Genomic DNA, 26,193 nt, shown 5'->3' on the forward strand with positions numbered 1-26,193 from the left:
GAGTCCCATGGACTGCAAGAAGATCAAACCTCTCCATTCTTAAGGAAATCAGCCCTGAGTGCTCACTGGAAGGACAGATCCTGAAGCTGAGGCTCCAATACTTTGGCCACCTCATGAGAAGAGAAGACTCCCTGGAAAAGACCCTGATGTTGGGAAAGATGGAGGGCACAAGGAGAAGGGGATGACAGAGGACGAGATGTTTGGATAGTGTTCTCGAAGCTACCAACATGAGTTTGACCAAACTGCAGGAGGCAGTGGAAGACAGGAGGGACTGGCGTGCTCTGGTCCAGGGGGTCACGAAGACTTGGACACGACTAAACAACAACAACAACAACAACATTTTATCTGGGCTGTTTTGATTTTTGTAAGCTGCCTGAGTCCCGGTCTAATGAAAAGGAGGATATAAATAATAACAACAACTCTCAGTGTTACCTCGATTCTGGGTCGAGGAGCCGGAGATGAAGGGCAGAGGGTCGCTATCCAGAACCAGGACGCATAAGGAGGAGAAGAGGATGCCAAAAACTGCCACAGACAGCCCCTTGTGACCTTCCTCTTCCAAGAAATGCACAGGGCTTAAGGAGGAACAAAGACGAGAATGATTAAAAAAAAGGACCCATTTGCACCAGCGGAACATCTCTGCAGAAGGGCTGCCCTCCCCACAAACTCTGCAGACACACAGCAGGCCCAGAGTGGAGACACCCACACCATTTCAGTGTTCAGCTTTTGGAACGATGGGGTGTGCTCAATGCATTCATGCTGTGCATGGACAAGAATCTGCACAAATGACTTTGTGCGTGGATGTATCCAAAAAATGCACCCAGGTAGCAGGAGCCAAATACACCTGAGCTTTTCATGCTCAACTTGCTATATGCAGGTGTGAATGGCTGAACTCAGGTGGCCTAGGAAACTGCCCAATAGCCGCTTAGGCGATTAACCCAGCTTTTGCAGTATTCCTGCTCTGACTCGCAGTGACTGTCCAGTGTCTAGAGCAATGAAGGGCCCTTACGTATCACCTGCCACCTGACCCTTTTCTGGAGATGACCACAGTCGAGACAGGGACCTTTTGCATGCAAGGCAGATGCTCTACCACTGAGCTGTGGGCCGCCCCTCCCACCAAAGAGCACAGAGAGGTGCAACACTGCAATCCTGGGAAGTGTACCCATGCCACGGTCCCTGTTGCCACATCCCTCACAGAGCCTGCTATTCCCCTGGCAATGCCTCTTGCTTCTCTAGTATGTGGCCCCTGGAAGGCTGTCCACAAGAGAATGTGGCCCTCTGCTTGAAGTAGCCTCCCTACCCAGGTGTATACACATCCATTTTACTAGTTGCGTAGTGGCTAGAATGTTGGACTGGGAGAGACCAGGGTTCAAATCTCTACTCCAGCATGAGACTCACTGGGTGTGACCTGGGGGGGCAGTTCCTGCCTCTCAGCAGGACCTACCACACAGGGTTGTTGTGGAGATTAAGTGAGGACTAGGACCTGGGTTCAAATCCCCCACCCAGCCATGAAGCTCCCTGGCAGTAACTTCGGGGGCCAGTCTGATCTACCTTGCAGGGTTGTTGTTATCAGATTAAACAGGGAGGGGGGCGTTTCATATGTGCCGTACTGAGCTCCTTGGAGGAAAGTTGGCATAGAAATGTATAAGCGAGCTTTCCACAACCTGCATACATTACATTGTGCTCATTAGCCCGACCCACATGAATTTTTGCATAAATGGTTCACCTTCTACTAGTCATGGGGGCAGCAAAGAACTATGTAGGGCAAAGCTCATGCAGCCTACACACATGCCAGGCAATGGGAAGGACCCCTTGGACCTGCCTCTGCCTTTGATGGCCCTACCACAATCACACGCCGCCCGATTTGCCACTCACAACCTGACGAATGACAATTGTCAATCTTAGCTCAGAGACAGCAAAAGACCATGTCCTCCATCCCTAGGCTGCATGGGGACTGTGGAGGGTACCTTAGCAGTCCAGGGGCTCCATCCCAACAATTTTTATAGAGTTTCTTCCGCTTCACCAGCAGAGAGAGAATCAGCAAGACAACCAGCTGCAAGAGAGGAAGTGGTGTGGATTCAAGGACTGTTGTTTGCACAGCTCTATTCCATCTTGATAAATATAAAATGTGTCAGCTCCTGGAGCCAAGGGCTTATGGGTTTATAGCAGGGCCCTCATGAGACGGCCCTGAGATGTTGATTTCTTTTTACTTTTACTTGACTGCGAAATACATTAGAGTGCTGACTTGAAAACAGACATTTTCCACTGTTTCTCCTACACTCTGAAAAGCCCTTCTCTCCATTGTACATGAAGCGACTTCAGTTACTCGCTTTGCAGAGACAAACCGTTTGCATCGGCTTTGGTAGTTGGGTATGGTACTTCTAAAGCTCTGCTTCATTAGATGATTTTTGGGTCTTGTTATGTTTCGTACTGCCATATACCCCTAACATTTTTTTAAAAAATATATTAAGCATTTTAGAAATATTTTAGAATAGATCAATTAGTATCCACCATTATGCTTCAGCTCTATAAAAGAATAACAACGGAAGACCTTTTACATAAACGAGAAACATGATACACCAATGCTATAGAAAATAGTTGACATAACATTTCAGTTTAAGTTTCACAAATGTCACTTGCAAATGAAATTAAACTTTGCAGGCAAGTTAGCAACACCTCTCCTCTTCCCTGCTCACAGTGATGTCTCCAGTGTGACTTCATCTTCTTGAAAAATTGTCTGTGAGCTCCATGAGCAGGAGACGACTTGGGAAATACTTACTGATACTGGAGCCATGCAGGCGTGATAGAGATCATAAGGGATGGTGGGATGGCAGTCTGGGATAACTTCAGGAGTCATGCTATATGAAAGAGAAATGCAAATGTTTAAAATAACATTCACTTCAAGCGGTGCACAGTTAGACTATGGAACTCCCTTCCACAGGAGGCAGCGATGCCCACCAACTTGGATGGCTTTTAAAAAGGATGAGACAAATCCATGGAGCTAAAGGCTATTGGGGCTCCTAGCTGGAAACCACGGAAGGGAAGAGGACTCTTGTGCTTAGAAGAGGGTGCTGGACTAAGGGGCCCAAAAAGCTAACACAGGAGAGATCGGGCACGTATTGCGCTGAGACCTGGACAACCAACACCCTGTGTTGTGGGTGGGGTCAACTGGTAAGCTACAACACCCAAGTGGTAGGTTCCTTGAAGATGGGTATAATCTGGCTAATGGGACGCAGTCCAAACGGTTCGAGGGACCTATTTATGCCCATGCACATGACCCAGAGCTTCCTCTTTCGGCGCATGCATTCGGAACACCCGCCCACCTCTCCCTACTTTTAGGGCTTTGCGCTTGACCTTGCTATGCCATCGTGTGTCGTTGGGACAGGGGCACGGCAGGAATTTTCCCCACTTGGCTGACTGGTTGTTGCCATTTGGGTTTCACCTGCCGCGTAGCAAATCGTCACAACTTGTAAGGTTGCAGATAAGCTTTGGTTCAGGTGATAGGGATGGGAGAATGCTCTCGCCATCCCTATGTGAAGGTTATTCCGTTAAAGGAATCCAGGGACTCGAGGGTTTGGTCAACCCCTGAGAGGGGGTTGTGCCCGTGCCTGAGTCCAGGGGGAAATCTGGGTGGCAGAGTTAGCCTGTGCCCGCTTGTTCACCCTTGGCTGACCTATGCTGGTGCCCTGGGTCAGCACTACCTGCATGGCAGGGAGCTAGTCGAACCAGAGCCTATGCAACCAGTCACTTTCTGTAATCAATAAAGTTGTGGCCAAAATTCTGCCAAAAACCAAACCAAAAATTTGAGTCAAGTGTAAATTTATTTAGGGGGGCGGTTTCTGGGTCTGAACATGCAAATATGTGTAAAATGGAATCCAATAAGTTGTGCCCAGCTAAAAGGAGGATTTTGCACAAGGATTCCACCCTCGGGGGGTAAAATACTTATTCCAGGAAATCTCTGGTATATGTGTGTCACTGTATTAACCAAGCAGGGAGATAAATCCATGTCATGCATGCAAAGCCATTTTCTGGTTCCTTGGAAAATAGGGGTTTGAGGGCAGAGCTTACATATCTTATGTTAATGGGAGGCAATATATATTAAAATTAAAGGGATTTTTTTTAAAAAGGAGCAATCAAATTAACCGAAGGGGTGTTAAAAGAACTGGTTTTGTGAGCAAGAGATTAAAGGCGCTAAATATGCATAACACGGTTCAACTAAGGGAGATGGAGAACCGTGGAAATTTATTTGAAGAGCTGGGAAATTCATAGCGGATAAGGAATTAGTTCAGGTGGGTCCCAAGGGACGTTACTGGAGGGAGGGAGGGAGGGAGGGAGGGAGAGGACTTTGCTAAGCAGTGGGGGGCTGAAAAGGGTGGGGAAGCTGACCCTGGCATCTACGCCCTTGTCATAGAAAAGGCTGGATGGAATCAGGAGATGGAGCCAAGCAGCTATTTGCAAACAATGAGCAAAGGAGCATCAGGGCAGCTGGAGCATAACTGTCAACTTTCCCCTTTTTTAAGGGAAAATCCCTTATTCCGAATAGGATTCCTTGCAAGAAAAGGGAAAAGTTGACAGCTATGAGCTGGAGCCCCTTGGGGGGCATCAGAGCCAATGGCAGGTGGAGCCCACTTAGGTCAGGATCATGCCCTGTATTGAAAGTGCTAGGACACCACTTTAGACCGTCATGGCTGCCCCCAAAGAATGCTGGGAGCTACAGTTTGTTGTGGGTGCTGAGAGCCCCGTTCCTCTCACAAAACTACAGTTCCCAGAGGGGTTTAACAGCCAGCCTCTCTTCATAGGGCGCGCTGGCAGGGCCAACCCACCCATGAGGCAAGGTGAGATCACCGCCTCAGGCGGCAGAATCCATAGAGGCAGCAGATCCCCACGTCAAACTATATTCTCCCCCTTGTTCCTGGTGTAGATCTTCACTCACTCCTTCTTTCCTGGTGGGAAGGAGGGTTGCCTTTTATGGGTTACCTCAGGTGCCAAAATGTCTTGGGCTGGCCTTGCGCTCTGGGAATTGGGAGGCCTTAGAAGAAGGTGGAGATGAGGAAGCCCTTTCATCTCAAGGGCCACAACTGACCATGGACAATCTTCCAGAAGCTACAGAGCAGGGGTGGGGGACACATGCAAACGTGGTCAGAAGTGACCCTTACCATGGGTGTATGTACTGTACCTTGTTGTGCCACAGGCTGAAGTCTCTGCCCCCTCCACCCCTCCAGTTCCTCCTCAAGAGGCAGCATCAGAGTTCAAGGGCTCTTTCCACACTCTCAAGGGCCTGGGGAGTCCCAAGGACCATCTAGCAAAGGGGTAAGCAACCTAAGGCCCGGGGGCCGGATACAGCCCAATAGCCTTCTCAATCCGGCCCATGGACGGTCCGGAAATCAGCGTGTTTTTACATGAGTAGAATGTGTCCTTTTATTTAAGATGCATCTCTGGGTTATTTGTGGGGCATAGGAATTAGTTCATTTTTATCATTTATTTATTTATTCATTCATTCATTCATACCCCGCCCATCTGGCTGGGTTTCCCTAGCTTCTAACAGAATATTAAAATACAATAGTCTATTAAACATTAAAAGCTTCCCTAAACAGGGCTGCCTTCAGATGTCTTCTAAAAGTCTGGTAGTTGTTTTTCTCTTTGACATCTGGTGGGAGGGCGTTCCACAGGGCAGGTGCCACTACCGAGAAGGCCCTGTGGCTGTTTCCCTGTAACTTGGCTTCTCGCAGCGAGGGAACTGCCAGAAGGCCCTCGGAGCTGGACCTCAGTGTGCGGGCTGGACGATGGGGGTGGAGACGCTCCTTCAGGTATACTGGACCAAGGCCGTTTTTCAAAATATAGTCCAGCCCACCACATGGTCTGAGGGACAGTGGACCTGCCCATGGCTGAAAAAGATTGCTGACCCCTGCTCTGGAGAGGCCTTGAGGGCCTCCACAGTTGGAGCAGGACTGCTTCTTAATGCCAGTTGCTGGAAGCCACAGGATAGGAGACTCTTGTGCTTGGGTCCTCCTTGCTGGTTTCCTGCATTGCGGGGGGTGGGTCTAGATGACCCTTGGGGTGTCTCCCAACTCTATCATTCTACGATTCTATGATCTGGCTGGCCCCTGTGAGAACAGGAAGCTGGACTAGATGGGCCACTGGTCTGAACTCACAGGCTCTTCCTAAGTTCTTATTTGGCCCCCCTGGACCCGAGGCTCCCCAGTCCCCACCCTGGGAAGAAGCCAAGAACTGGGAAATCGGCTTGGAAGAAACCAACCTATCTGAAACCAGGGACCCTGCTGGCCACTCATTGTTGCTGCGGGCAAGGTTGCTTTTTGCCTGGACTGTGGCCCAGAGCAAGAAACTCACCTCTTTAGAATGGTCGCTTTTTCAAGATATGCACAGTCGTGGCACAGGTCAGATAGTGTTTCTTTCTGGGTTTCCCAAAGCTCTGCCTAGCTGCCTCTTTCCAACCCAAAAGTCCTGCAGCTGCACCCTGCTGCCTTGCCCTCACCCCTGGATAATTGCCCAGCTGAACTACACTGCACTGCCCTCTGTGGTGCAATAGTAAGAGTGTCAGACTAGGACCTGGGATCCCCACTTGGCCACTTGGGCCAGTCACTCACTCTCAGGCTGACCTACCTCACAGGGATAGGTAAAGGTAAAGGGACCCCTGACCATTAGGTCCAGTCGTGGCCGACTCTGGGGTTGCGGCGCTCATCTCGCTTTACTGGCCGAGGGAGCTGGCGTACAGCTTCTGGGTCATGTGGCCAGCATGACTAAGCTGCTTCTGGAGAACCAGAGCAGCGCACGGAAATGCCATTTACCTTCCCACAGGAGCGGTACCTATTTATCTACTTGCACTTTGATGTGCTTTCGAACTGCTATGTTGGCAGGAGCAGGGACCGAGCAACAGGAGATCACCCCATCGCAGGGATTCAAACCACCGACCTTCTGATTGGCAAGTCCTAGGCTCTGTGGACACATAGGTGGCGGTGGGGGGGCAACCATGTATGCCACATTGAGCTCATTGGAGAAAAACATGGGATATAAGTGTAATAGTAAGCCAGCAAACAAAGAAATATTTCACGCCACTGTTTCTGTAGCATTTTGCAGATACCACGGTGTGCTCTGTGGCAGTGCTACTGGTCGGATTTAAAGAGCAGGGCAAGACTGGGTCTCCCTTTTTTTTCTTTTTCTTTTTGCAAGTCTAGGGCTTGCCGATCAGAAGGCCAACGGTTCGAATCACCATGACAGGGTGAGCTCCTGTTGCTTGGTCCCTGCTCCTGCCCACCTAGCAGTACGAAAGCATGCTCCGGCAGGAAGGTAAACGGCCTTTCCATGCGCTGCTCTGGTTCACCAGAAGCAGCTTAGTCATGCTGGCCACATGACCCGGAATTTGTACGTCGGCTCCCTCGGCCAGTAAAGTGAGATGAGTACCACAACCCCAGAGTCGTCCGTGACTGGACCTAATGATCAGGGGTCCCTTTACCTTTACTTTTTACCCTCCCTGGCAAAGTCTAACAAGAACAAACATTCTGGAGGGAGGAGCAGCAGGATGCTGACCTAGAGAAAGGGACAATTTGGCTCTTTGTTGTGACTTTTCAGTGCTTCTGGTTTCACCTAAACCCAAACAGGGATCAAGTTACAGCCGATGAATGAAACTGAAGTCCAAGCCTTCCTGGGATCTGAATGCAAAGAGGAGCTTTGTGCCCACTTCTAGTCATGCTGTTTAGCAAAGCCCAGCTGAATCACTCAGCACCTCATTTTTGGAACATAGAATTACCGTATTTTTCGCCCTATAGGACGCACTTTTTCCCCTCCAAAAATGAAGGGGAAATGTGTGTGCATCCTATGGGGCGAATGCAGGCTTCGCGGACCTCTCCGCAAGCAGCGGAAGCGCTCCCGCTGCTTGCAGAGAGTTGCCTGCATGCTGAAGCCTGCGCGCGCTGAGCTCAGCGCGTCCAGGCTTCGCAGACCTCTCCGCAAGCAGCGGGAGCCAGCGCTGGGCTCCCACGGCTTGCAGAGAGCTGCCTGTTTGGGGACTGGGGTCGGGGGAAGCTCGGGCCTCCCCCACCCCAGCCCCGTGCCTGGGGAAAAAATAACTTCCTCCCCTTTATTTCCCCCCAAAAAAACTAGGTGCGCCTTATGGGACGGTGCGTCCTATAGGGCGAAAAATACGGTATACGGTTGGAAGGGACCCCAAAGGCCAACCTCCTGTAATGTAGGAATCACAGCTAAAGCACCCTTGACAGAGGCCCATCCCACCTCTGCTTAAAAACCTCCAAGGAAAGGGATTCCACAACCTCCCAAGGGATTCTCCTTCCCTCTTGAACAGCTCTTGCTGCCAGCAAGTTCTTCCTGATATTTTGCCAGAATCTCCTTCCTTGTCATTTGAATCTGTTGCTTCGGGTCTTCCCCTCTGGAGCAGCAGAAGGAAAGCTTACTCCATCTTACATGTGACAGTCCTTTCGATATTCGAAGATGGCTCTCGGGCCACATCTCAGTCTTCTTTGCTCCAGGCGAAACAGCCCCAGTTCCCTTAAAGGGTAAAGGGACCCCTGACTATTAGGTCCAGTGTGGCTGACTCTGGGGTTGCGGCGCTCATCTCGCTTTACTGGCTGAGGGAGCCGGCGTACAGCTTCCGGGTCATGTGGCCAGCATGACTAAGCCGCTTCTGGCAAGCCAGAGCAGCACACGGAAACACCATTTACCTTTCTGCCAGAGTGGTACCTATTTATCTACTTGCACTGGTGTGCTTTCGAACTGCTAGGTTGGCAGGAGCAGGGACCGAGCAATGGGAGCTCACCCTGTCACGGGGATTCGAACCGCTGACCTTCTGATCGGCATGTCCGAGGCTCTGTGGTTTAACCCACAGCGCCACCCGCGTCCCCCCAGTTCCCTTAACGGTTCCTCAAAAGGTCTTGGATTCCAGACTCTATCATCTCAGTCACCTGCCTCTGCGCATGTTCCTGCTTGGCTATGGCCTTCTTACACTGGAGTGCCCAGACGTGGACACAGGACCCCAGGTGTGGTCTGACCAAGGCAGAATAGAGTGGCACTACGCTTTCTCTTGATCTGGAAATGAGACTTCTGTGGATGCAGCCTAGAATGGCACTGGCCTTTTATTGCTACATCACAGTTGGCTCACTTTAAGCTTGTGGTCTAACAAGACCCCTAGATCCATTTCACACGGACTGCTGTTAAGCTAGTCCATCCTACACTTGCACTTCTGGTGATTCCTGATGCCTGTTTCAAGCTACGGTTTTTGGTTCAGGTTCAGCTGTGATTCTGGTCTAGTTCTTGAATCCAAGCCAGTAAAAGATTCTGCAACCTGTTTAGCCCCCCTGTAGTGGCTGCACGGGATGCAGGTGGCGCTGTGGGTTAGACCACAGAGCCTAGGACTTGCCGATCAGAATGTTGGCGGTTCGAATCCCCGCGACGGGGTGAGCTCCTGTTGCTCGGTCCCTGCTCCTGCCAACCTAGCAGTTTGAAAGCACGTCAAAGTACAAGTAGATAAATAGGTACCACTCCAGCAGGAAGGTAAACGGCCTTTCCGTGCGCTGCTCTGGTTCGCCAGAAGCGGCTTAGTCATGCTGGCCACATGACCCGGAATTTGTACGTCGGCTCCCTCGGCCAGTAAAGCGAGATGAGCGCCACAACCCCAGAGTCGTCCATGACTGGACCTAATGGTCAGGGGTCCCTTTACCTTTACAGCTGCACAGCTGTTCTGTGAATCCAGTCCAGCCACTGGCCAGAACCAAAAAGGATAAACCAGGAGTCAAGATCGAGGAGGGAAATCAGGAATTAAGGATTTGGGAACACACAGGAACTCAGGGAGACCTGGTTGCTCAAGCAAGGCTCAACTGGAACAGGAAGCTCTCCTACACTTCTTCCTGTCCTGGAGGACGAAGAGGCCAGCCTGGGTGGGAGGAGGGAGCCCAGAGCCCCCTGGAGAAGCTGCCATGTGCAATTCAGTTGTTTGCCACCCTGGGGAGTTGCACATGGATAATAATAATAATAATTTATTATTTGTACCCCACCCATCTGGCTGGGTTTCCCCAGCCACTCTGGGCGGCTTCCATAGAAACCAAAAATACACTAAAATATCACACATTAAAAACCTCCCTGAACAGGGCTGCCTTAAGATGTCTTCTGAATGTCAGGTAGTTGTTTATCGCTTTGACATCTGATGGGAGGGCGTTCCACAGGGCGGGCGCCACTACCGAGAAGGCCCTCTGCCTGGTTCCCTGTAGCTTTGCTTCTCGCAATGAGGGAACCACCAGAAGGCTCTCGGAGCTGGACCTCAGCGTCCGGGCAGAACAATGGAGGTGGAGGAGCTCCTTCAGGTATACTGGGCCGAGGCCATTTAGGGCTTTAAAGGTCAACACCAACACTTTGAATTGTGCTCGGAAACATCCAGCAAGATGCCACCTTCAGACCCATTCAGATCCAGTTCATGGGGAAGAACAAGAAATAATAATTATTATTATTATGGTCATCCTTCAGGAAGCAGGGCTTTTCCCGCTGTGGCTTTGGAGTAAATTGGGGTTAACTGTGATTCCTGCATTGCATAACGTTGGACTAGATATCCCTCGGGGTCTCTTTCAACTCTACAATTCCCATAAAAACTCTACAAAACCCATAAAAAGTGTTATTTCACCTTGTTTTTCATTTTGTAGAAAAGTCAGCACTATTTCATCCTGTTGCTATGTTCCTGTTGTTTTATGATTATTATTTTTTAAATGTGTTTATTAGTTTTAGAGGTTGTGTGTCCCCCCCCCCCCCAATTCAGGGTGGATTTTACAAACAAAACAAAACAAAACAAAACAAAAACAAACATGTAAATTGCCCCATGAACAGCTTTGAAAGGCAATCAACTAACATTTTGAGACAAACAAAATAATTAAAGAAAATGAGAGCCTTAACAGGATGCTATGTTGTGTTTTTAAACAAAAACAAAAAAGCATTATTTGAATTTATTAAAGCTTCACGTCAAAAATCACAGTTGACTTTGACAGAAGGTTTCAAACCAATGAGTAAACCCCGACCAAAAACAAACAGCCCAACTGAAGAGCCAATTAGGTGCAGTAGTTAAGATTCTTGGACTTGGGACTGGGAGAGAGCAGGGTTCGAATTCCAACATTGGGACACTCTTAGCCTAGTGTACTGCACAGGGCTGTTGTGAGGAGAAAACGGGGAGGAGGAGAACTGTGTAAGTCACCTTCAGCCCCTTGCACTAGGTGGGCTACTGGCCTGATCCAGCCAGGCTCTTGTCATGTTTTTATTTATTTTGGAGCAAGTGGAATACGAAACTGAATGGAGCCCATTTGGTTCAAAACAAATGCTCAGAGGAACAAATGGGAGTCCCACTGAAGACCATTTCCTTTGGCGGCCACATTAAAGAGCTATTTTGGGGTCAATAAAATGTATCCGCAAAATGCACCCGCATAGGACCCTGTAGTGTAGTTGTGGGTCTTTATTTTATTTCCCTTTTTGTTGTTGAAAAACTCTATATAATATCGCTTAGGCTTAGCATTCTTATTGGTACCAAATTTATTGTGAGAGTGATATTAAACTTTTGTTTTGCCTATCATTTCAAAAAATCCAGTAAAAAGAAAGAAAGAAAGAAAGAAAGAAAGAAAGAAAGAAAGAAAGAAAGAAAGAAAGAAAGAAAGAAAGAAAGAAAGAGGATCTTGCTGCTCCCACAGCAGAAGGAAAATGAAAATAAGGCTTTAAAAATAAATGAAAATGAAATGAGAATATTGAAACTAATATGAAGCCATATTTGCTAATACCTGTATTTAGACTGATACAAGCCGAAAGAATCTACAGTTCACATCAATCCATCAAAACTGATGTCTAATTGTAGGGTGGGTTTTTTTGCCAATGTTACCACTTTGTTCATAGGTTGTTTGGTGGGTATTTAGGCTAGTGAAGTGACACTGTAGCCATGTGGGAAACATTCACAAAACCATATCCGAGTGAGGGCAGGATCAGAAAATAATGATTCCTGCCCTCACTCTGAATGGCGAGGGAACAGTCCTGAGCTCCATTAAGGAGGAGACTCACAATCAGCACCAAATTGCATGGATCACTGGGCACAGCTGCCACGAATAAATGAAAAAGCCGCATTCCGGGGGGACGGGACAGTTGTATGAAATGCACCCCCCCAACAAAATGCCTTTGATTTGAGGAGTGAAAGTTCTCAAAATACACGCTTTGGGGCTGAACTGAAAAGGCTACTTCCAAAAACACGTTAATAACAATACATAATATGGATATGATATGATATATGATATGATTTCTGCCCCAGGAGGAGACCATGATAAAGTAGTAATATAAATGGGGCTACAGGAGGATTAATAGATTACAGAAAAAGCTGGCATAGGGACTTTTAAGAACAGCTTTGCCAAGGAGTGTGGCAAGGTGGTGGTGAAAGACAGATTATGGCTTAGACCCTAACCCTAACCCTACCTAAAGCAAATATGCTCCTACATCACCAAAATGTATTCTCCCCCTCCCCCCAGTGAAAATTTGAGTACTTTAGATCTGTTGCCTCCTACTCATGGTTTCGGCAGGCATTGAATATGGAGGTAAGGTACTAACTTCCATTGCATGTTATCTCTCAGATACTACATACCTTTACATGTCAGGCAATCAAATGTAGTCATATGCCATTGCAGATCCCCCAAGAAAACACTCTCAAAACACCCTCCCAAACTAGCTATGAGATGTAGTGGTCAAATAAAGTACAATGCTGGACATAAAGGCACCAAACATTCAGTAAATGCTGGCATATCCTGAGCAGATAGGAAACCGAAATTTGAAAGGAAGGGAAGTTTTAGGAGCACATTCATTTCAGACCTGGGATTCCCCCCACTGAATCGCATTTCCTATTCAGTGACACACACATCATACTTGGGAAACAAATGGATTAGCAATACTTACTCATCCTGGTCCCCTGTCTGGTCATATATATACCAATTATCATCAGAAGCAAAGTTGCCATCCATGGAGAGGTCGTCGGTCACCAGCCCTTGGGAAGACATCCTATTTGCTTCTGTCCGGCAGGATAAATGCAAAGAATAATGGGGGCGGGGATGCGTGAGATTTTTTTCTTAGCTATAGATTTAACCCTTCTTATTAAGCATCTGTCCCCCAGCTGATTCAGGCCAACTTGCTGAGTTTAAACCCCCATTGCGCCCGGCTCTGGCAGCTGTGAGGCTCAACACATCCGACTCAACTCTTTCTTTCCTTTCGCTCCTTCTGCTTCTTTCTCCCTCCCACTTTACTCTGTAGAACTTGGCTCCAAGTGACTCCTGTTTCAACAGCTGATGAAAACAAAGGAGAATAGAGAGCGTGGCCATAAAAATCTCGCTTGGGAGAGTCTGGGTCATGACATGAGACAAGGAGATTAAAAGGAAGCAAGGGCAGGTTGAATTGGGTTCCTGCCCACCCACCCTCCACTGCGGAGAACGCCAGACCCAGAATGAACCAAACCAATTGTTTTCTTTACTTAACAGTGGTTTACGTGAATCTCAGGAGCAGGGCGGAGGAGGGGGCTGAAGCAAAAATGATTAAAGATGGCTTTAAAAGAGGATTGGGCAAATTGGCTCTTCTTACATTCTCATGGGAGAGGGCTCTTGGGCTCAGATCCTGCTGGTGGGCTTCCCCTGGGGGGAATCTGGTTGGCAAGCATGAGAACAGGATGCTGGACTAAATGGGCCATGGGCCTGATTCACCAGGCACTTCTTGGGTTCCATGTCCCAACTCCTGCCAATTTCAGCCAAACCACGCTCTCCATTTCTAAAAAACAGTAGCTAAGGAGGCAAAGGTCTGTATAGTGAAAGCTATGGTTTCCCCAGTAGTGATGTATGGAAGTGAGAGCTGGAACATAAAGAAGGCTGATCGCCGAAGAATTGATGCTTTTGAATTCTGGTGCTGGAGGAGACTCTTGAGAGTCCCATGGACTGCAAGAAGATCAAACCTCTCCATTCTGAAGGAAATCAGCCCTGAGTGCTCACTGGAAGGACAGATCCTGAAGCTGAGGCTCCAATACTTTGGCCACCCCACGAGAAGAGAAGACTCCCTGGAAAAGACCCTGATGTTGGGAAAGATGGAGGGCACAAGGAGAAGGGGACGACAGAGGACGAGATGGTGGGACAGTGTTCTCAAAGCTACCAGCATGAGGGAGGCAGTGGAAGACAGGAGTGCCTGACGTGCTCTGGTCCATGGGGTCACGAAGAGTTGGACACGACTAAATGACTAAACAACAACAAGGAGGCCACTTCCAAAAGAAGGGCATGGGCTTCTTCTGCAATTAGAGCACTGGTCCTCAGTCATCAGAACAAAAGAACTGGTCTGCTGGATCAGGCCAGTAGCTCATCTAGTCCAAAATCCTGGTCTCACGGTGGCCAACTAGGTGATCAAAGGGAAACCAGCAAGCGGAATTCAAGCACAAAAGCAGCCCTCTCGTGGTTTACAGCAACTGGTATCCATCGAGAGCCCTCCCCTCCATGAATTTGTCTTAGCCTCATCTAAAGCCATTCAAGTTGGTGGCCATCACTGCTTCTAGGGTGTGCTGGGCCCGGGAGCAACGCGGTCCAGGTCTGGTCCCGAATCCAAGGATTCCACAAGAAGTCAGTCCAACAGGGCCAAGGCAGGAAACCAGGCTAGGTCAGGCACAGGGTAACAGGCAGGTAACAGCAATGCTGCTCCCGCAACCTGGGGCAGGGTCCAGCAGCCTTTTATCTCTGACGGGGTAACGGCCGGTCCTGATCCCCCAGTGACTCACCTCCCTGCCTCGGCCGAAAGCGAGCGTTCCTCCTGCAAGTACTCAGGTCTCTGCTTCTCTCAGACCTGAGTCTCTGCAGCTTGGGAGACTTCGGTGGCTTACTAGACCCAGAGGCCAGCTCAGCCTCTCCTGACCAATCCGGTAGAGGAGCATCTGTAAGTGATGGCCCAACTGAAGGCAACGAGGTAATCCCCACACCTGGAGTCAGGGCAGGCTCAGGCCCCTGACTCGGCCCAGCTGGTGCTTGTTGCAGGGGAACCTGTGCAGCCTGGGGCTCTTCAGGATCAGGCCCCAGACTCGGTTCAGATGCTGCCTGAGGCAGAGAATCGAGTGCGGACCGAGACTCCTCCAGTTCCGAGTCTGAGTCCCAGGCCATCACATGGGGAAGCAAGTTTCATAGTTTAACTGTGCAGCTTGTGAGGGCTACTAACCAGTCCAGAACATCAGGAAGAACTTTCTGAGAATGAGAGCTGTTTGACAATGGAGCAGCCTCCCTCAGGAGGTGATGGACTCTCCTTCCTGGAGGATTTTAAGCAGAGATTGGGTGGCCATCTGCCATGGATGTTTTAGCTGGGATTCCTACATTGCATAGGGTTGGACTGGATGACCCTTGGTCTACAATTCTATGATTCTATGAATTCAGATCACCAAAATCAAAGATGTACAAGGAAGGATTTCAGAATTTCTGAGGGGGGAGTCACACAGGTGGCACATTCAGAGCCAGAGTCTACACCAGGCACCCCCAACCTCCAGCCCCCCAGATGTTTTGGACTACAATTCCCATCATCCCTGACCACTGGTCCTGTTAGCTAAGGATCATGGGAGTTGTAGGCCAAAACATCTGGAGGGCCACAGGTTGGGGGTGCCTGGTCTACACCTTCCCCCTTTGGACCCGAGGGATCCACATTCCCATCTGTACGGTCCCCTCGTCTCCCCAGAGACCATGCCAAGCATGAATGGGGCATCTCACAGTGACCGCTTTGCAAGAGCCAAATTCTTGCTCGCTCTCCCAGCATGGAGTCCACACTCCGCCCTGCGTTTGCCCGAAACTCGATCCCTTTGCTCCTCTGCCTAACCTCTGCCTGGGAAAGCAAAGGCTTTGATCGGGACTGCGAGGGAAGAGATTGATGGCTGCAATAAAGCCCCTGCGTATTCTTCATTTCCCACTATCCATCACTCCCCAGAGAGCATTTTGCTTTTCGCCAAAATGAATAGCGCAACAGTGAATTGGGAAGTGTTTGAGGGGTGGGAGGGGATGGAGGAGCAGAGAGTGCAATGAGAGCATATTGCATGTGGCTTTTAATAAAAACGATAAGAGATCTGACTCAAGAACAGCTTTTGATTTCTTTTAGAGGGAGTTAATTCAATTCAATTGAACTTTGTGCAGGAAGGTAGCTCAGCTGAGCCAGGAATCTGGGCTTGAAAGTCATCCTGGATGGTGGCTGCCATTGTTAAAACGTAAGTCTGACTCAGAGCAGACCCATTGAAATTAATGAACCTAAGTTAGTTGGGTCCATTCACTTCAATGGGTTTGTTCTGAGTAAGACTTGCAAGTGAATCTAAGCAAACCGAAACAGGGTCCATTTTGCAAGCGTGGGCAGGAGGCAGGCATAGCACATGTGATATTGGGGGCTCTCTTGGAATCTGGGGCTGCAGCAAGGGGAAGAAATAGGACCCTCTTGGGATGTGAATGCTCCACACACACTCTCCATTCAGACTCAGGCTGTATACATGCGTAAATGAACCATAGATCATAAAGATGCCACAGACTTCTGTGTCTCATTGTCCTAAAGTAAACACAGTCCCCAAGAAGTGCAACTGATACCCCTGGACTCTTGCACTGCTCAGAGATTTGTGAGGAGGGGGCGCCATATAACAAGACGTTTCATTGACAAACTGGCCTCATTCCCTAGATCTGAGAATGTAAGAGGAGCCTGCTGGATCAGGCCAATGGCCCATCTGGTCCAGTGTTCAAGCAGGATCTGAGCACAAGGGCCCTCTCCCCTTCTGTGGTTTCCAGAAAAAGCACTGTGGCATTCAGCTATGGAGACAGCATAGCCACTGTGGCTAGGTAAAGGGACCCCTGACCATTAGGTCCAGTCGTGACCGACTCTGGGGTTGCAGCGCTCATCTTGCTTTATTGGCCGAGGGGGCCGGCGTACACCTTCCGGGTCATGTGGCCAGCATGACTGGCAAACCAGAGCAGCGCATGGAAACGCCGTTTACCTTCCCGCCGGAGCGGTACCTATTCATCTACTTGCACTTTGACGTGCTTTCGAACTGCTAGGTTGGCAGGATCAGGGACCGAGCAACGGGAGCTCACCCCATTGCGGGGATTCGAACCGCCAACCTTCTGATCGGCAAGTCCTAGGCTCTGTGGTTTAACTCACAGCACCACCCACGTTGTGGCTAGTAGCTGCCAATAACTGTCTCCTCCATTAATTGGTCCACTCGCTTCCAATATTTTGATCCGTTTTGCGGTGGCCACATGTCCTGATTTACAGAGGACCACCCTAGTCTGTTTGAAGGCTTCCTCTAACTGAAGGGCTGTCAGGTTCACGCCCAGTTCAGTGATACAGATCCCTAGGAAAATAAAGCAAGGGCCCTGGAGAGACCCACCTGCAGTTTGCCCCTGGAAGGCAGGCTGGGCAGACAGGCAGCTCCCAGCCTCGCTCCCTGGGGCAAGAGGGCTTGTATTTAAATCTACTTAAATCTGAAGCTGCATTTATACATCAAAGCACATGCAAATTCTATGCCAATCTTCCCCCTCTTTTTTAAGGCAGTGTGTTTAAAGTAACTACCATTCTCTAGCAGAAAAATTTTCCAGGAGTATTTCATATGAAAGAGTATTTTCCAGGAGTATTTTGTTGAAGTTCAAATGATAACAGCCATTGCAGTAAGTTCCAGGGTAGGTAGGTTAATAGGTGTACAAAATCAATATATCTACAAAAATGTATGAAGGACCAGAATGCAGCTCAGCAATCAACACCTCACCCTTTAAAAATGAAACAAAACTCTCACACACTCCTCCTTCCTGCAAAGAGCTCAAAATCACAATATGAAATTCACTGCATGTATGACGATAAAGGAAAACTTTATGAAAATGGTATATAGATGGTATATCACCCCGGTTAAGCTTGCAAAAATGTTCAAAACATGTAATAAGTGTTGGAAATGTAAAAAAAAGGAAGGGTCTTCTTTCCATATGTGGTGGGAGTGTAAGAAGGTGAAGGGCTTCTGGGAAATGATATATAACGTGTTGAAAAAGATGTTTAAATATACATTTGTAAAGAAACCAGAAGCTTTTTTGTTAGGAATTACAGGAAGAGAAATTAATAGAAGTGACTACAAACTTTTTCAATATGCAGTGACTGCGGCAAGAATTTTAATGGCCCAAAAATGGAAACAAGAGGAATTACCGACAGTGGAGGAGTGGAGAATGAAACTTATGGACTTTGCAGAACTAGATAAAATGACTGGGAAAATTAGATACCAGAAAGATCACAAGTTCACTGAGGACTGGAGAAAGTTTACGATTTATCTGGAAAATATCTGTGATGAACAGACAACGCTAGTCGGTTTTAAAGAGGCTTTGTGATGAGAAAGGGTATTGTAAAAGAAAACGAGATGAAAGGATATTATCAACTGGCAATATATTATAAAGGAAATGCGTAATAAATATAAAATATGAGGATTGTGGGAGGAGCTGGTGGAAGTCAAAAACTTGTAATTTGGCAAATATGGTAATGTTTGAATAATTTGTAAAAGAGAAATTTGTAAAAATAATAATAATAATAAAGAGCTCAAAATCACTTAATGCCCGCTCCCCCACTTTATCCTACAATAACCCTGCAAGGGAGGTGGGGCTACTTCTGCACTCCACCCCAAGGAAAGCTGAGTCTTGTTCTCCCCTGCCTACATACCAACTAGTTCCCATTCCAGTATGTGGAGGGGGGATTTGGCAAAGTGTCTCAGAATGCAACCTGACCCACTTTGGAAGAGCTAAAGGCAGCTGCAAACGTGTGAGGGATTATTAAGGCAAGATGCAAGGCTATTCAGTTCCAGCAGCACCTGTTGCAACTGAAAGGTGGACCTGGGGCTTTGTGTACACACAGGACAGCTTTGTTCTCCTGGTCTGGATACATGGTGCTTTGCAGACTTAATACAGATCAAGCCACACTCTTCTGTGCCCAAATTCTCTATCCTTTATCCTCTCCCCACTCTCTCTCTCCCTCTCTCCAGGGAAACAGCCTGAGAAAAAAAATTGCTGCAGGCAAACTAGAGAGAGGCAGAAAGAAGAATTCAATTCATGCATGGATTTTTATTTTCTTCTTCAGATAGAAGCATCCTGCTGGTACCTGTTTGCCATCTGAGGTGCGGTGGCCCAGACACAGGTTTTGCATCTCAGTGAGGACAGGGTCTCAAACTCACCACAGCTATGTGCCATCAATTCCAAAGGAGGGCCAGAAATTATCAAATGCGTTCAATCAGATATATTATACTTCCATAAGTAAAAAGGTAAAGGGACCCCTGACCATTAGGTCCAGTCGTGACCGGCTCTGGGGTTGTGGCGCTCATCTTGCTTTAGGGGCCGAGGAAGCTGGCGTACAGCTTCTGGGTCATGTGGCCAGCATGACTAAGCCGCTTCTGGTGAACCAAAGCAGCGCATGGAAATGCCGTTTACCTTCCCGCCGGAGCGGTACCTACTTGTACTTTGATGTGCTTTTGAACTGCTAGGTTAGCAGGAGCAGGGACCGAGCAACAGGAGCTCACCCCGTTGTGGGGATTTGAACCGCCGACCTTCTGATCGGCAAGTCCTAGGCTCTGTGGTTTAACCCACAGCGCCACCCACGTCCCTCCATAAGTACTGACTGTAACCAAATGTTTGTTCTGAGTACCCGGCAGCTGTTTGAGAATCCAGGAAGCTCTAGCTTTCATCTGCAACTGGCTGCACATCAGTTTGAGCATTTTGAACTGTTGTGGTGTTGTGGTAGCACCACAAATCCACACAGTAGCATGAAATCTAGACCTGAAGTGGGAAATAGATGGCCCTACGTTGTCCGGGCTGACTGGAGTGCCTAAAAAATACAGCCATGTGGGAAGTTGCCTGAAACCATTTGTCCATCTGGCTCCATATTTCCCACCAAAGGCAGTTTTAGACAGCAGTCTCTCCCAAGGCAACCCGGAGATACCATAGTTTGAGCCTGGGCCCTTCTAAATGCACAGTATGTTCTCTACCACCAAGCTATGGCCCTTCTCAGATCTCATATGAGGCAAGTTCAGGTAGACAGTGAAGAGATGACTAACAGGCCGCATCCACCATTTAACTAGGCTGAAAAAGAAGAAGAATTTGGATTTGATATCCCGCTTTATCACTACCCAAAGGATTCTCCAAGCGGCTAACATTCTCCTTTCCCTTCCTCCCCCACAACAAACACTCTGTGAGGTGAGTGGGGCTGAGAGACTTCAGAGAAGTGTGACTGGCCCAAGATCACCCAGCAGCTGCATGTGGAGGAGCGGAGACGTGAACCCGTTTCACCAGATTACGAGATTGTCACAGCTCCATCTAACATAAAAGGATGCTCCGAATCTATTCATAAACTAGAGGCAGCTAACCTGCAGCCCTCCAGATGCCGAGTGATTCCAACTCATTCCTGACGATTGGTTGGAGGGCCAAAGGTAAACCAAACTCTTGATTTAAACAGCTTTCTTCCCTGTGACCAAGATGTTTTCAAGAGTCTAACAAATGGGATGGGGGCTGGGGGGCAAAGAACAGTGGCTTATATGAGACCCAAACAAACAAGCATTATGCCCTGCTGGGTTCATGAAGGTTGATCAAGAATTGCTTGAAGATGAAAGCATCACCGCCAGTGGAGTCTTCCTGGCATCTTCTCCTGCTGAACAGGTGAAAGGTGGACAGGAGGAACAATCCTAGTGGAATCAATGGCTCCCAAAGCCATTGGATGACTGAACAGGCTGCAAAACCTTGCCAACCCAACACCTTGCTCGCCTGACCTAGATTAAGAGCAGTTGCTGTGATGTTCTCCAGATGTTCAGTTCCAACTCCCATCAGCCCGGCAAGGACAGCCAATGGTCAGGGATGATGTTTCAGCTGCAGTCCATTTACATCTGGAGGTCATCACTCTGCCCCCAACCTCAGTAAGAGGAGATGGTCACCATCAAAATGATTCAATAATGAATCATATTGCAAGCAGCAGTTTTGCAGCCTGTCTTGAGTCTGGGAAGCTTCCTGTTAAGAACATGTTGTGGCCTGCAGTGGGATTGCGATAGGGCCCTATCTCTGTGTTCTTGTGGTATTGGAGCCTTGGCCATTATCTGCTGCTATTTCCTCGTGTCAAAAAGGCCTTGTCCCTTATCTCACTACTCCCAGGGGCTGGGGGCTGGGGCTCGGGGGGGGGGGAGAAGCATGGCATCAGCTTCCCCGGCAGAGAAGAAGGGGTGAGGGAAGATCTACATCAGGAACAAGGGCGGGAAGAAGAATCGACATGGGGATCTGCTGCCTTGGTGAATTATGATGCCTGAGGCAGTTGCCTCACCTTGCCACATGGTTGGGGGCAGAGCTCATGCTTTATGCGCAGATGGATGGAGGCTCAATCTCTGGCTTCTCCAAGTAGGGCTGGTGTTATGTACTGAGTTGAATAGGATCCAAAATGCAGCAGTCTGATTGGTCATAGAACAATGAAGCAGTATGATTGGTCTGCAGGAGCCACCTAATCCAGCTCCAGGTGGAAGTGAATCCACAACCTGATTGGCCTACAGGAGAATTCCGGAATTAGCCAATCATGTGCAGCCCATGATGTAAATAATGTACATAAAGCAGATATTGTGGGGGAACTTCCATTCCTCCTCACCACTATGAGCTGAATAAAGACCATGAAATCCACTCTCGACTCCGAGTATATTTCAGCTGGGAAAGAAGGAAGCCTGAAATTCTGACAGAGCAGAGGCCCAAAGGCCAAACAACATTTCGGGGGGCCCAGGCCAGAAGTAGTAGAAGCAAAAAACACCACTTCTTCAAGCAGTGCATAGTTGAGCTATGGAACTAGGCAGTGATGGGGACCAACCTAAAAGACAATTCAGCAAATGAATGGAGAAGAGGGCTATGGATGACTCCTAGCCACAATGGCTATGCTCTATCTTTGCAGTGGGAGGCAGCAATGCGTCTGGGGGTTGGTTCTTGTGTTTGGGTCCTGCTGGCTGGTTTCCCACAACCACTCTGAGAACAGGGATAGCAGGCCAAGCAAAAAGGCCCAATTCCTCCTCACCCCTTCAGAACTGCATCGTCATATTATGGCAGGTGAAGATGATAGACTATATGGAACTTGCCAAACTGACTGGGAGAATCCGAGACCAGAGAGAAGAGACGGTGGAAGAAGATTGGAAGAAGTTTAAAGAATATCTGAAAAAACATGTTAATATTTAAATTTCAGAATAGCCTTGGAAGTGGATATAGGCTGCAGGGTTAGAAGTAGAAGATAGTGCATTTTAAAATAGTATTATTTGTAAGTGATAAAATGTGAAGATTTTTATGGTAAAAGTAAGCGTGATAAAAAAATGGTTAAAAATGATGATATATGTAAACTGCTAAAGATGAGGTAAAATGAAAATCAGATAGGGGGACTTGGGGAAGCTCATCTAACAATGTTTAGAAAAAATAAGGATAAGACAAGAATGTGTTTGTATTGTTTATTTTTCTGTTTGTGTTGTTTAGTTATGTTATAAAATGAATAAAAAAAATGGGGGGGGAGAAAGAACTGCATCGTCATATTGGGAAAAGGTTCACCTGTTGGACTGCGGCTTGTCATCCACATTGCAGAAGAAAAGTCTTGCCATAACCTGCCCACTCAAATCCGCCATATCTGCATCATCTTGTTGTTGTTGTCATGGAGATTAGTGCAGCCCTCACTGTTTATTTAGCAAAAATTCATCAATGGCTGTGAGCTGACCTCAGTTATGCGCCCTCAAGCCAAGGAGATAGGTTAAGAAGACATCTGAAGCAGTGTTGCCATATGTCCAGAATTTCCTGGACATATCTGGCCATCGGCTGTCGGAAACAGTGTGTGAGCGTAAATCGCTGACATCCAGGAAAATCCGCATGTATGGCAACCCATGTCGGCAGTGTTGTTTCTGGCGATTTCCCTTAAAAATAGCTCAATAACTTTCCCAAAAGAATATCAACAACTTTTCTGTCTGGATTTTCACTCCTTGAAATATGGCCTATCCAAAGGCAGCCCTGTATAGAGAAGTCTTCTAAATGGTGTGTGTGTGTGTGTTTGTGTGTGTTTGTGTGTGTGTGTGTGCTGGAAGCTGCCCAGAGTGGCTGGGGCAACCAGCCCCAGATGGGTGGGGTATAAATAAAAATATTAGTAGTAGTAGTATTAGTATTATTAGTAGTATTATTATGGAATAGGTAAAGGTAAAGGGACCCCTGACCATTAGGTCCAGTCGTGACCGACTCTGGGGATGTGGCGGTCATCTCACTTTACTGGCCAAGGGAGCCGGCGTACAGATTCCGGGTCATGTGGCCAGCATGACTAAGCCGCTTCTGGCAAACCACAGCAGCGCACGGAAACGCCCTTTACCTTCCCGCCGGAGCGGTACCTATTTGTCTACCTGCACTTTGACGTGCTTTCGAACTGCTAGGTGGGCAGGAGCAGGGACCGAGCAACGGGAGCTCACCCCGTCGCGGGGATTTGAACCGCTGACCTTCTGATCGGCAAGTCCTAGGCTCTGTGGTTTAACCCACAGCAAATAGGATGCCCTTATTTTCATCAGAGAAATGTTGGAGGCTTTGCATCAAGGCTTAGAGTGTTTAACCTCTGGGTGCAGAGGGAAGGCCTTTAATATGCTTAGGGTACATCAAAGGAATGGACAGGGTGGGTGATGAAGGCTGGTTCACTAATCTTCAGGGGGCCCCCACCAAGAGGAGAGGTCAACCAAACAAGAATCACAGCCTTCCCACAGTGATTCGGGTTTAATCTCTGCTTGGTGGGAGTCCTGTCCCGAGTAGGAAGAGAGTTTGGAGTTCAGCCCTTCCTGGACAAGGAGGTTGCTTAACAAAACCACGGCCACTGGCGAAGGCTGTCTGTGCTTCAACCCTGAACACACAATAATAATAATATTAAAGCTCTGGCTCTAGAGGACCCAGAGTAAATGCAGAGTAACTCGAGAGCAACAAAAATACAGATTTAGAATGAAATTAGATGAGACGCCATCCACGCAATTGCTAAATGCATGAACAGGTTTTTTGAAAGTAAATTGCAAATGTGGAGCATTTAACCTTTTGCTCTTACATCACCTAACAGCGATGGACCCTGCCTTTGATACTTGAGACTCACACTATTGTTTGACTGTAAAGTATTTCGGTTGATTTTCTGTGGTTGTAAACAGCCCTGGGACCTTCAGGTGAAAGGGAAGAAATCTAACAGATAATAATAAAGTACTCCTTTTGCCATTCGCTCCAATAGAAGCTGCTGCAAATAGCAAGTGCAGGGGCCCAATATGGATCAGGACCACAACAGAAGCGACAAAGAGCTAAAGCCCCCAACCTCTCATGCCAAGATTCAGATTCAGATCAGGCCCCCTTTGCATGGGGGGGGGGGGGAGAAGCTTCCATTGGGATGAATGGGAAATGGAGGAAATCACGGTGACTGAAGAGCTCATTTTATTTTAAAAAATACATTACAATATAATTTATATCCACTTTGTATTGGTTAGCAAATCTGAAATACAAGCATCATAAACAATTCTTTTTTAAAACAAGAAAACAAGCCCATGTTAAAATCAGATGCTTCACCTATTTTGAAGTCCTGCCAACGAACATGTCTTTGTTCAAGCGAAAGCTCCCCCAACTTTCCCATAAATATTCCTGAATGCCTTTGAAACTTTACTCTGGAGAGTAGTCATTGATAATGACAGCTTGGGGTTAAGTGGAAATTGGCAGAGCTCTAAACAAAGCATCCAATTTTTAATATGTTTGAAGATTTAAATTTCAGCAACTACACATAAATCCCAGCAAATGCGTAAGAGAAAAACTCAGGAACTCCAGAAATTAAATTATACTGGACAGAAAAAGTTACAATTCTTGTTTTATTCTCTCTCTCTATCTCTCTCAATCTCTCTCGCTCACACACACACACACACACACACAAAAACACCACACACACACACACACACACACACACAGAGAGAGAGAGAGAGAGAGAGAGAGAGAGAGAGAGAGAGAGAGAGAGAGAGAGAGAGAGAGAGAGAGACTTCTTAACAGGAAAGAATTCATATAATACTTCCTGGTTCTAATTAAGACAAATTCTAAAGAGGATTTGAAAACAAAACTTTTGTACTTTGGATCACCAGGAATGCTGATTTCATAAGAAAGAAAGCGGCCAGCTTTCTTTGTACTGTACAACAATCCCCACAGGTTGAATAACTGGGGATTTTAAACGTTACTGTTCAGTACGGTGGTTACATAGAACTTTTTTTGCGGCTTTTTTAAAAGGCTAACTGTTTAACGCATGGCCAGCCTGAAGTTCATTGGTAAAGGAAATAAGATGGTTTGAAGGCAGAGCAGGTAAAACAGAATATTACCTTGTTTGCAATCAAGATCTCCAAAGGCAGGCTAGCAGAGAGAGAAGGCTAACTTCTCCCCAGTAGGTAGACAAAACAACTTGATGAGAGGAGTCCAGATTGTTCAAAGACATGCAAAATCTGCTGATTTCCCCCCTTCCTCCCCAGAGGTGCCCCCTTGGAACCTGTTTTCCTTAAGAGCTCATTGCCTGGGGTTCAGCCTTGAGAGGCAAGGGAACTCTGCAAAGCCCAGCTGAGCCCAAGTCTCCCCTCATCTGACCAGGGGATCCCTGGAGAGATGCAGCCCCAGGGAGGCACACTTGGGAGGCAAAGTTCAGCTGGCGGGCAGAGAGTGAAGGATCTCCTCCAGGCAAAGAACTTTATCCCCTTCACGGCTAAAAGGGCTTGGCTTGGGGCCAGCCCAGGGATCAGAAAATTGAAAACAAGCAGCCCTGTGATTCTCCTCCTCTGCGGCTGGTCTAGGAAGGCAGCAGAGAAGCCCTTCTGCCCACAAGGATTTTGTCCATCCCTCTGTTCTATTCTTAATCCCTCTGGCCTATAAGTGTGGAGGGAGTTATTCATTCACTTATTCATTTACTGTGTTTTTGTCCATCTCTTCCTTCAAGGAGCTCAAGGAGGCGTACATGGTCCCTCCTTCTCCTCATTTAATCTGCACAACAACCCTGTGAGGTGGGTTAGGCTGAGAAAAGACCGTGATTTAGACCACTATTAGCATATAAACGAGGGATGTGGGTGGTGCTTTGGGTTAAACCACAGATCCCAGGACTTGCCGATCGGAAGGTCGGCGGTTCGAATCCCTGCGATGGGGTGAGCTC

The 26,193-nt window shown here is 47.8% G+C and overlaps 1 protein-coding gene across 1 annotated transcript in view; it reads right to left on the reverse strand.

The window, feature by feature from the left end:
* Positions 1-25,790, reverse strand: part of STRA6 (signaling receptor and transporter of retinol STRA6) — a 54,035-nt gene extending 28,245 nt beyond the window's left edge. The window contains exons 1-5 of the mRNA XM_081925632.1: positions 25,379-25,790; positions 12,928-13,039; positions 2,777-2,855; positions 1,965-2,050; positions 433-572 (exon numbers count right to left, since the gene is read on the reverse strand). Of these exons, the coding sequence (XP_081781758.1) occupies positions 433-572; positions 1,965-2,050; positions 2,777-2,855; positions 12,928-13,028 (406 nt within the window). The 5' untranslated portion in view covers positions 13,029-13,039; positions 25,379-25,790. The remainder of the gene's footprint in view (positions 1-432; positions 573-1,964; positions 2,051-2,776; positions 2,856-12,927; positions 13,040-25,378) is intronic.
* Between the last annotated feature and the right edge of the window lie 403 nt (positions 25,791-26,193).

Source organism: Podarcis melisellensis (genome assembly GCF_964234715.1).
Source record: "Podarcis melisellensis genome assembly, chromosome: 9".
In the NCBI taxonomy this organism is placed as follows: domain Eukaryota; kingdom Metazoa; phylum Chordata; class Lepidosauria; order Squamata; family Lacertidae; genus Podarcis; species Podarcis melisellensis.